Source organism: Scardinius erythrophthalmus (genome assembly GCF_964197995.2).
Source record: "Scardinius erythrophthalmus genome assembly, chromosome: 2".
Lineage (NCBI taxonomy): Eukaryota > Metazoa > Chordata > Actinopteri > Cypriniformes > Leuciscidae > Scardinius > Scardinius erythrophthalmus.
This window is the reverse complement of record NC_138222.1, coordinates 48,561,329-48,573,386: the sequence shown is the minus strand read 5'-3', so window position 1 is coordinate 48,573,386 and position 12,058 is coordinate 48,561,329. Positions and strand designations below refer to the sequence as shown.

Here is a 12,058-nt window from a genome sequence, read left to right as displayed (position 1 = left end):
AGCGCTTTTCACAATACACATCATTTCAGTTACAGAGTCCACGTTATAGGGGTGTGATGAGATCTCGTGCACTTATTGTTTGTGCTTGTTAAGACAAAACTGCTATTTATTTTTGTTATTTATACTGTTTTTATTTCTATGTTCAATTTGTGTAAAGGAGTTGAATTATGAGTCACACACAGCCTCAGTCAGAGGTTCTGGAAGCTCATAGTTCATGCACAGTAAAGTCTGAAGAGACTCGTGTGAAGTCACACAGGAGAGAAGACAGTCGGTGGAGTTTGTGGCTAAACCTTTACAGTGCTTGTATATTATTGTCGTTCAGTGCTTTTGATCATTCATACTCATAAAGTACAGCAGGGCCGGAGTGGGGCCACTTTTCAGCCCGGGAGTTTCAGGCCCAAGACCGGCCCACCTTTTCCATGGTGGAATTCCAAATTAGCACTTTTTCCAAATTGGATAAATGAAGCAACAGTTCAGCTCTTACTATTGTGTAGTTTGTAATGGTTCAACAAATAATGTAAAGGTTAAATAATAACTCACTTAGACTTTATAAGAAGCAATTGCGACTTTGTTTCACACAATTCTGACTTTATATTTCGCAATTCTGACTTTATAACACGCAATTGCGACTTTATATCACACAATTCTGACTATCTCGCAATTCTGACTTTAAAAGAAGCGATTGCAACTTTATTTCACGCAGTTCTGACTTTATATCTTGCAATTTCTGACTATAAGAAGCAATTGCGACTTTATTTTACACAATACTGACTTTATATGTCGCAATTCTGACTTTATAACACGCAACTGCGACTTTATTTCACACAATTCTGACTTTATATCTCACAATTCTGAGAAAGAATTGCGAGATGTAAACTCGCAATTGTGAGATAAAAAGTCGCAATTATCTTTTAAAATGTTTTATTCTGTGGCGGAAACAAGCTTCCATACCTCCTGGCCTCTTCCTCCCATCCATCCTCCCTGACGCGTACCGTTTACGGTAGGGCCGGCCCAGCTATAGGAGGGGAGGGGAGAACTCCCTCACATGGTACAACCCATGCAGAGGCTGCGCGCTGCGGTGTCAGAATGCGGAACGTGTAATGTAGCCTAACTAACGTGACATTGAAATGTGAAAAAAATAAAAATAAAAATCCTCGACCAGCCCAAAAGTGAAGCGGCCCACCGGGATTTCTCCTGATTCTCCCGATTACCCACTGCGGGCCTGTTTTACAGTCATGAATTTTGTCTTTGAGGATTTCTATAAATTATTGTGCAACAATCTTGTGAGATAAGTGTCTCGTCACTCCCAGCACATTACAATTTACAGTGATCTGTTATCAGACGCAACTTTGTTCAGTTTTATCTATTTGCTGCGATTGCTAATTTATTTGTTCTTTTTTAATTGCTGTTTAGTTTAATACTTGTCTTTAATAATGCTTGAAATTTTTATTAGTTAGGCTAGTTGTTTTTCTGTGGTATTTTTAGCCCTGAACATCATCAGGAACGGTATTCCAGAGTTTAGGAGCCGAATGTGAAAACGCTCTCCCTCCTTTAGTGGACTTAGATATTCTACAGGGTGGGCCATTTATATGGATACACCGTAATTACATGGGAATGGTTGGTGATATTAAAGTCCTGTTTGTGGCACATTAGTATATGTCATGGTCACCACCCATCTTGAGGAGTTTGCCCCCTCACATATACTAATGTGCCACAAACAGGACTTTAATATCACCAACCATTCCCATGTTATTACGGTGTATCCATATAAATGGCCCACCCTGTAGGTACTACCATAGCACGTCTACGGAGAGCCTGGCCACTCCCTATTAAGACCTATTGTACCGAATTGTGTTTGTAGTTCCACCAGAGCTCCACTGGGGGCGATCACCCATGAGAGCAGAATGAATGGGAGTCTATGGAGCTAGACGGCTAAATGTGTCTCTTTCACCCGATTGCCGTTGAGAAATCTCAGATTCGATTGTAGGTTTTGCAAGTTCAACATGGGTTATAGGTCGAAAGCTGAATGAACAAGTACTTATGTCCTTTCGATTTCGTACAGGTTGAGTTGTTGTTGCCCATAACACGCTAGCATTCTGCTAATGAACGCTGATTGGTCAGTGAAGGACTGATTACGACCAGAGATACCGCTTGGTCTTTTAAAACAACAAAACAAGAACTCGTCTAGCACGTGTATTTACCTGTGTCAGCTGTGTTGTGTGTTTGCCTGTGTCGGCTGTGTTGTGTGTTTGCCTGTGTCGGCTGTGTTGGGTTTGCCTGTGTCAGCTGTGTTGTGTGTTTGCCTGTGTCAGCTGTGTTGTGTGTTTACCTGTGTCAGCTGTGTTGTGTGTTTGCCTGTGTCAGCTGTGTTGTGTGTTTGCCTGTGTCGGCTGTGTTGTGTGTTTGCCTGTGTCAGCTGTGTTGTGTGTTTACCTGTGTCAGCTGTGTTGTGTGTTTGCCTGTGTCAGCTGTGTTGTGTGTTTGCCTGTGTCAGCTGTGTTGTGTGTTTGCCTGTGTCAGCTGTGTTGTGTGTTTGCCTGTGTTGTGTGTTTGCCTGAGTCAGCTGTGTTGTGTGTTTACCTGTGTCAGCTGTGTTGTGTGTTTGCCTGTGTCAGCCGTGTTGTGTGTTTGCCTGTGTCAGCCGTGTTGTGTTTACCTGTGTCGGCCGTGTTGTGTTTACCTGTGTCGGCCGTGTTGTGTTTACCTGTGTCAGCTGTGTTGTGTGTTTGCCTGTGTCGGCTGTGTTGTGTGTTTGCCTGTGTCGGCTGTGTTGTGTGTTTGCCTGTGTCAGCTGTGTGTTTGCCTGTGTCGGCTGTGTTGTGTGTTTGCCTGAGTCAGCTGTGTTGTGTGTTTACCTGTGTCAGCTGTGTTGTGTGTTTGCCTGTGTCAGCCGTGTTGTGTGTTTGCCTGTGTCAGCTGTGTTGTGTGTTTGCCTGTGTCAGCTGTGTTGTGTGTTTGCCTGAGTCAGCTGTGTTGTGTGTTTACCTGTGTCAGCTGTGTTGTGTGTTTGCCTGTGTCAGCCGTGTTGTGTGTTTGCCTGTGTCGGCCGTGTTGTGTTTACCTGTGTCGGCCGTGTTGTGTTTACCTGTGTCGGCCGTGTTGTGTGTTTGCCTGTGTCGGCCGTGTTGTGTGTTTGCCTGTGTCGGCCGTGTTGTGTGTTTGCCTGTGTCGGCCGTGTTATGTGTTTGCCTGTGTCGGCCGTGTTGTGTGTTTGCCTGTGTCGGCCGTGTTGTGTGTTTGCCTGTGTCGGCCGTGTTGTGTGTTTGCCTGTGTCGGCTGTGTTGTGTGTTTGCCTGTGTCGGCTGTGTTGTGTGTTTACCTGTGTCGGCCGTGTTGTGTTTACCTGTGTCGGCCGTGTTGTGTGTTTGCCTGTGTCGGCCGTGTTGTGTTTACCTGTGTCGGCCGTGTTGTGTGTTTGCCTGTGTCGGCCGTGTTGTGTGTTTGCCTGTGTCGGCCGTGTTGTGTGTTTGCCTGTGTCGGCCGTGTTGTGTGTTTGCCTGTGTCGGCTGTGTTGTGTGTTTGCCTGTGTCGGCTGTGTTGTGTGTTTACCTGTGTCGGCTGTGTTGTGTTTACCTGTGTCGGCCGTGTTGTGTGTTTGCCTGTGTCGGCCGTGTTGTGTTTACCTGTGTCGGCCGTGTTGTGTGTTTGCCTGTGTCGGCTGTGTTGTGTGTTTGCCTGTGTCGGCTGTGTTGTGTGTTTGCCTGTGTCGGCTGTGTTGTGTGTTTGCCTGTGTCAGCTGTGTTGTGTGTTTGCCTGTGTCAGCTGTGTTGTGTGTTTCCCTGTGTCAGCTGTGTTGTGTGTTTCCCTGTGTCAGCTGTGTTGTGTGTTTGCCTGTGTCAGCTGTGTTGTGTGTTTCCCTGTGTCAGCTGTGTTGTGTGTTTCCCTGTGTCAGCTGTGTTGTGTGTTTCCCTGTGTGTTTCCCTGTGTCGGCCGTGTTGTGTGTTTGCCTGTGTCGCCGTGTTGTGTGTTTGCCTGTGTCGGCCGTGTTGTGTGTTTGCCTGTGTCGGCTGTGTTGTGTGTTTGCCTGTGTCGGCTGTGTTGTGTGTTTGCCTGTGTCGGCTGTGTTGTGTGTTTGCCTGTGTCGGCTGTGTTGTGTGTTTGCCTGTGTCGGCTGTGTTGTGTGTTTGCCTGTGTCGGCTGTGTTGTGTGTTTGCCTGTGTCGGCTGTGTTGTGTGTTTGCCTGTGTCGGCTGTGTTGTGTGTTTGCCTGTGTCGGCTGTGTTGTGTGTTTCCCTGTGTCAGCTGTGTTGTGTGTTTGCCTGTGTCAGCTGTGTTGTGTGTTTACCTGTGTCAGCTGTGTTGTGTGTTTGCCTGTGTCAGCTGTGTTGTGTGTTTACCTGTGTCAGCTGTGTTGTGTGTTTGCCTGTGTCAGCTGTGTTGTGTGTTTGCCTGTGTCGGCCGTGTTGTGTGTTTGCCTGTGTCGGCCGTGTTGTGTGTTTGCCTGAGTCAGCTGTGTTGTGTGTTTACCTGTGTCAGCTGTGTTGTGTGTTTGCCTGTGTCAGCTGTGTTGTGTTTGCCTGTGTCAGCTGTGTTGTCGACGCCTCGAGAGGAAAGAAAGTGCAGAGCTGAAAGCTCCAGAGTGACTGAAGGATTGCCGTAAAGCAGTATCTCTGGTCGTACGATGTTTATGACGTCATTGACATTTTAAAAGACTTTTTAAAGCAAATAAGTGACTCTAAAAAATCGAACACCCAGCAGTGTGTAATTTCTTTGCATCTCCTTTCGAATACAACATTCAAATGACCAGACAAAAAATTATATCCTGAGAAAAGTGGATGTTGAGGGGTATAGCGCCGTAGACCTCCAGTCATTCTGCACTCGTCCTGTGAGCGCCCTCATGTGGAGCCAGAGTGGAACTGCAGCCAGTTCAGAAGCCAGAAGTTTACTGAGAGTGGAAGTTCTCCCCTTATTAGACATTCTCTGGTACTATCAGAAGTCCTCATTCAGATCTCTGCTGAAGTCACAGGTCACTCAGTGCTGTGTGTGTGTGTGTGTGTGTGTGTGTGTGTGTGTGTGTGTGTGTGTGTGTGTGCAGGCGGAGCGCAGTCAGCGCGCACCAGACCAGCAGAAGAAGCCGGTGCCGAAGAGCAGGAGTCGCAGAGCGCGCCGGAGACACGGGAACCTGTTGCTGGAGTTCAACCGCAGACAGAGGAAGAGCCGCTGGCTGGAGACGCACATCTGGCACAGCAAACGCTTCCACATGCAGAAGAGCTGGAGCTTCTGTGTGCCGCTCACACCCACGGCCAAGAGCTTCAGAGCCAGCTACAGAGCCATGAACACACACGCCCTGCTGCAGGTGTGTGTCCCACCGCTGAGTGCTCAACTCATGCTTATCTGTACAGCGCTTCATAATACACATCATTACAAAGCATCTTTACTGAGAATGCATGAGTCCATATTACAGTTTACAGTGATCTGTTATCAGAGGAAACCATGTATTTCAGAAATGTACATATACTAAATCACAGTACTTCTGTGTACATATACACACTACATAAGTAAAGTACTTCTGTGTGTGTTTGCGTCAGGACTGTGTAGAGACAGTGAACGGCTCCTGTGTTACTCAGCTGTCTGGAGGGCTGAAAATCTACATTTGAATTTCTTTCTTAAAAATGAGCAAAATTCAAATTATATTCAAATTCTAAAGGCAATCCTGTGTTAGAGGGACTCAGTGCTGTATTGTCTCCTGTGTCCACAAGAGAGCGCAATAAGCAGATATAAACCAAATCAGGTTACAATAGCGCATAGAACTGTGTTTGTGCATCAGTGACACACTTCAACACACACACTCATGAACTATACGAACACACAACAGCAAACTGACATTCAGAAACACTCACTTCTACTCTCTACATCTACAGAGATCATCACACACACACACACACACACACTCTCACTCTCACACACTCACTCAATCACTCACACGCACACACATGCTGAGCTCTTTCTGTTGACTGTTTCAGCTGATGAACACTCTCGCTCACACACACACTCTCAATCACACACACTCACACATGCTGAGTGCTTTCTGCGGACAGTGTTTCAGCTGATGAACACACACACACACACACACACTCAGCTCTGACATGTGCTGGTTTGGTCAAGTGTGTCGTTGCACAGCAACAGTTACACAAGGATTAACTGTACACACCTGCATATCTATCAAAGCGAAAAAGAAGTGTGTGTGTGTGTGTGTGTGTGTGTGTGTGTGTCTCTCAGGATTTGTCATATTTCTGCTGCCTGGAGCTCCGGGGATCTGAAGATCAGATATTGAAAGCACTGGCTCGACTCACCAACAAACAAACAGGTGTGTGAGTGAGTGAGTGAGTGAGTGAGTGAGTGAGTGAGTGAGTGAGTGAGTGAGTGAGTGAGTGAGTGAATGTTTGAGAGTGAGTGAGTGTTGTGTGGTTCACTGGACTCTGTTGTGTTTTCCAGGCCGCACGTTTGCAGCGGTGTCGTGTCTCTCCGGAGCGCGGCAGGGAATCCTCCAGCTGTATAAAGCGGATCAGTTTCCTCAGGGCGCTCTGGGTCCGGCTGAGTTCCTGTGGAGGCCCCGGGCTCCTGACGCCTCACGCAGACAGCTGTGGATCTGGCTCCACCCGGCACTCAAACAGGTCAAACGTGCAACCCAGAACACACTCCTAACCCAGAACACACTCCTAACCCAGAACACACTCCTAACCCAGAACACACTCTTAACCCTAACCCAGAACACACTCCTAACCCAGAACACACTCCTAACCCAGAACACACTCTTAACCCTAACCCAGAACACACTCCTAACCCAGAACACACTCCTAACCCAGAACACACTCCTAACCCAGAACACACTCTTAACCCTAACCCAGAACACACTCCTAACCCAGAACACACTCCTAACCCAGAACACACTCCTAACCCAGAACACTCTCTTAACCCAGAACACACTCCTAACCCTAACCCAGAACACACTCCTAACCCAGAACACACTCCTAACCCAGAACACACTCCTAACCCAGAACACACTCTTAACCCAGAACACACTCTTAACCCTAACCCAGAACACACTCTTAACCCAGAACACACTCTTAACCCTAACCCAGAACACACTCCTAACCCAGAACACACTCCTAACCCAGAACACACTCCTAACCCAGAACACACTCCTAACCCAGAACACACTCTTAACCCAGAACACACTCCTAACCCAGAACACACTCCTAACCCAGAACACACTCCTAACCCAGAACACACTCCTAACCCAGAACACACTCCTAACCCAGAACACACTCCTAACCCAGAACACACTCCTAACCCAGAACACACCCCTAACCCAGAACACACTCCTAACCCAGAACACACTCCTAACCCAGAACACACTCCTAACCCAGAACACACTCCTAACCCAGAACACACCCCTAACCCAGAACACACTCCTAACCCAGAACACACTCCTAACCCAGAACACACTCTTAACCCTAACCCAGAACACACTCCTAACCCAGAACACACTCCTAACCCAGAACACACTCCTAACCCAGAACACACTCTTAACCCTAACCCAGAACACACTCCTAACCCAGAACACACTCCTAACCCAGAACACACTCTTAACCCTAACCCAGAACACACCCCTAACCCAGAACACACTCCTAACCCAGAACACTCTCTTAACCCAGAACACACTCCTAACCCAGAACACACTCCTAACCCAGAACACACTCCTAACCCAGAACACACTCTTAACCCAGAACACACTCTTAACCCTAACCCAGAACACACTCTTAACCCAGAACACACTCTTAACCCTAACCCAGAACACACTCTTAACCCAGAACACACTCTTAACCCTAACCCAGAACACACTCCTAACCCAGAACACACTCCTAACCCAGAACACACTCTTAACCCAGAACACACTCCTAACCCAGAACACACTCCTAACCCAGAACACACTCCTAACCCAGAACACACTCCTAACCCAGAACACACTCCTAACCCAGAACACACTCCTAACCCAGAACACACCCCTAACCCAGAACACACTCCTAACCCAGAACACACTCCTAACCCAGAACACACTCCTAACCCAGAACACACTCCTAACCCAGAACACACTCCTAACCCAGAACACACTCTTAACCCTAACCCAGAACACACTCCTAACCCAGAACACACTCCTAACCCAGAACACACTCCTAACCCAGAACACACTCTTAACCCTAACCCAGAACACACTCCTAACCCAGAACACACTCCTAACCCAGAACACACTCTTAACCCTAACCCAGAACACACTCCTAACCCAGAACACACCCCTAACCCAGAACACACTCCTAACCCAGAACACTCTCTTAACCCAGAACACACTCCTAACCCAGAACACACTCCTAACCCAGAACACACTCCTAACCCAGAACACACTCTTAACCCAGAACACACTCTTAACCCTAACCCAGAACACACTCTTAACCCAGAACACACTCTTAACCCTAACCCAGAACACACTCCTAACCCAGAACACACTCCTAACCCAGAACACACTCCTAACCCAGAACACACTCCTAACCCAGAACACACTCTTAACCCAGAACACACTCTTAACCCAGAACACACTCCTAACCCAGAACACACTCCTAACCCAGAACACACTCCTAACCCAGAACACACTCTTAACCCTAACCCAGAACACACTCCTAACCCAGAACACACTCCTAACCCAGAACACACTCCTAACCCAGAACACACTCCTAACCCAGAACACACTCCTCAACGGTGCGGATGTGAAGGCTTGAGCAACATGTGACACGCGTGTGTTCGCACGGCACAGTCTAGAAGGACAGTGTTCGCTGTTAGTTCACTCAGTGTCTAGGCTTGGGAATTGAAAATCAGTTCTGATTCTGGAATCGAATACTTGAGGTCAAGGATCGTATGCTTGTTATAAAATAAAAATATCGATTCCTTTGTGAGCATTTCAATATGAGTTTAAACCGTTCAAGCGCGAGAGACTCTAATATTTCTGCCGTCTCTATAATAACACTAATCAAACACTTTCCAAACACTCTTTAATCGGTAATATCCATGAAGACAATTCACCTTTATTTCTGTTGTGCTTTATTCAGTACAGATTATGGAATGATTATTAAATGAAAGATGAGCATAAACAGACTGGCGGCAATTTGACAATTTAAGTGACTCATCATGATGATGATGATGATGATGATGATGATGATGACGATGATGATGATGATGATGATGATGACGATGATGATTTGTAGCTCAACATTCAGCGCTCTCGACTAGGGGTGTATGATATATCGGCTGATATATGTTAGTTTTTAATGTTATCGTTATCAGCCTGATAAGAAGATTTGTCTGATATATTAAAGCCGATAAATAATGTATTATTTCCTCCAGCTGAGACGCTTCAGATGCGACTGTTCGACATGATGGCTCTGAATTGCTTGAAATATGATTGGAATCACTTCAAAAAAGGAAAATAGAGTTCAGTGCAACATGTGCAGATCTGTCATATCGGCTACACAACATTATAACGAGAACATCATAATTATAGTGTGATTGAGTCGTGGCTTTTAATGGTGAGACTTTTAGTTTTGTAATCAGACTCTCAAAAAACAAAAATCCACAGGACGTCTAATATAATACATTTGAATTTGGATTAAGTTTACCGGCTTATATATCGGTTATCGGCTTTCAAATATAAAGAATTATCGGTATCAGCCACAATCTTCATATCGCTGCATCCCTAAACTATATTTTCCTTTTCAAAGTGATTCCAATCATATTTCAAGCAATTCAAAACCATCATGTTGTACAGTCGCATCTGAAGGACATAATACACTATTCTTCGGCTTTCATATATTCACTTATCAGCCGATAACAATATCAAAAATGAACATATACTCTCGACTCCAAAAGAGGAAGATGAAGAGAAAAGGCTGCACACAAACTCAAACTTTCTCATGTGATTCCTGTGTTTGGGTGTCTTAACCGCTTGTCTTCTGGGATCATGTGACAGGAGGTGCTGTCGGAGCTGCTGCTGGTGTGTGGGTGTTCTCAGGCCGTGTCCGTGTGTGAGGATCTTCATCCCAAAGCGGATCCTGCAGGGAGGAAGAGGAAGAGGGATGAAGGCGACACCGGTCCTCCCTCCAAGAGGCTGCTGGGAGACGGGACTCGACCCGCTGGATCTCCGGTGCGTTGGGAGTCCACCGACACACACATCACCATCAGGTAGAGGATCACACACACACACACACACACACACACACACACACACACACACTCACTCACTCACTCACTCACTCACTCACTCACTCACTCACTCACTCACTCACTCACTCACTCACACACACTCACACTGACTCAAACATTCACTCACTCACTCACTCACTCACACTCACACACACACACACACACACACACACTCACACAGACTCAAACATTCATTCACTCACTCACTCACTCACTCACTCACGCACACACACATTCACTCACTCACTCACTCACTCACTCACTCACTCACTCACTCACACACACACACACTCAAACATTCACTCACACACACACACACACTCACACGGGACTCAATCACTCACTCACACATACACACACTCACACAGACTCAAACATTCACTCACTCACTCACACACACACACTCACACGGGACTCAATCACTCACTCACACATACACACACTCACACAGACTCAAACATTCACTCACTCACTCACACACCCACTCACACAGACTCACTCACTCACACACACACACACACACACACACACACACACACACACACACAAACACACACACACACTCATACAGACTCAAACATTCACTCACTCACTCACTCACTCACTCACTCACTCACTCACTTTCTCACACACACACAGACTCATTCACTCACTCACTCACTCACACACACACACACACACTCGCAGAGAGTGAGAGAGAGCGGCGCTCGAACACTGAATTGGTTCCTCTGCGTCTCCTCGTCCTTGAACGGACACACAAACACAATTATGTCTAAACACCCGTCTCTGCGAGTGTTCTGTCGTAAGTGAACAAAGAAACCGGATGTTTGTCAGTTTAGTCGGTCTTACAGTGACAGTAGTCTAATATTCCTGCTGTCATCTGTCATTAATGTTAATAAAACAACAAAATACTGCTTTAACAAATAAGAAACTATATTGTATTATCCATCTATCTTCTTCCACTTATCCGGGGCCGGGTCGCGGGGGCAGCAGTCTAAGCAGAGACGCCCAGACTTCCCTCTCCCTAGACACTTCCTCCAGCTCTTCCGGGGGGACACCGAGGCGTTCCCAGGCCAGCCGGGAGACATAGTCCCTCCAGCGTGTCCTAGGTCTTCCCCGGGGCCTCCTCCCAGTGGGACGCGCCTGGAACACCTTCCCGGGAAGGCGTCCAGGAGGCATCCGGAGCAGATGCCCGAGACACCTCAGCTGACCCCTCTCGATGTGGAGGAGCAGCGGCTCTACTCTGAGCTCCTCCCGAGTGACCGAGCTTCTCACCCTATCTCTAAGGGATCGCCCAGCCACCCTGCGGAGAAAGCTCATTTCAGCCGCCTGTATCCGGGATCTTGTCCTTTCGGTCATGACCCACAGCTCATGACCATAGGTGAGAGTAGGAATGTAGATTGACCGGTAAATCGAGGCACCACGACAGACCGGTACATCGACCCCATTACTGCAGAAGCTGCACCGATCCGTCTGTCAATCTCCCGTTCCATCCTTCCCTCACTCGTGAACAAGACCCCAAGATACTTGAACTCCTCCACTTGAGGCAGGAACTCTCCACCAACCTGAAGTGGACAAGCCACCCTTTTCCGACTGAGAACCATGGCCTCGGACTCTGAGGTGCAGATTCTTATCCCAGCTTCTTCACACTCGGCTGCAAACCGTCCCAGTGCATGCTGAAGGTCCTGGTCTGATGGGGCCAGCATGACAACATCATCCGCAAAGAGCAGAGACGAACTCGTGTGGTCCCCAAACCTGACACCCTCCGGCCCCTGGTTGCGCCTAGATATTCTGTCCATAAAAATTAT

At 47.2% G+C, this 12,058-nt stretch overlaps 1 protein-coding gene across 1 annotated transcript in view; it reads left to right on the top strand.

Annotated features, from left to right (window-relative positions):
• LOC308706470 (ribonucleases P/MRP protein subunit POP1-like) overlaps positions 1-12,058 on the top strand; it is a 31,396-nt gene that overhangs the window by 11,037 nt on the left and 8,301 nt on the right. Inside the window, exons 5-8 of the mRNA XM_081392134.1 lie at positions 5,035-5,295; positions 6,219-6,306; positions 6,435-6,613; positions 10,018-10,229. Of these exons, the coding sequence (XP_081248260.1) occupies positions 5,035-5,295; positions 6,219-6,306; positions 6,435-6,613; positions 10,018-10,229 (740 nt within the window). The remainder of the gene's footprint in view (positions 1-5,034; positions 5,296-6,218; positions 6,307-6,434; positions 6,614-10,017; positions 10,230-12,058) is intronic.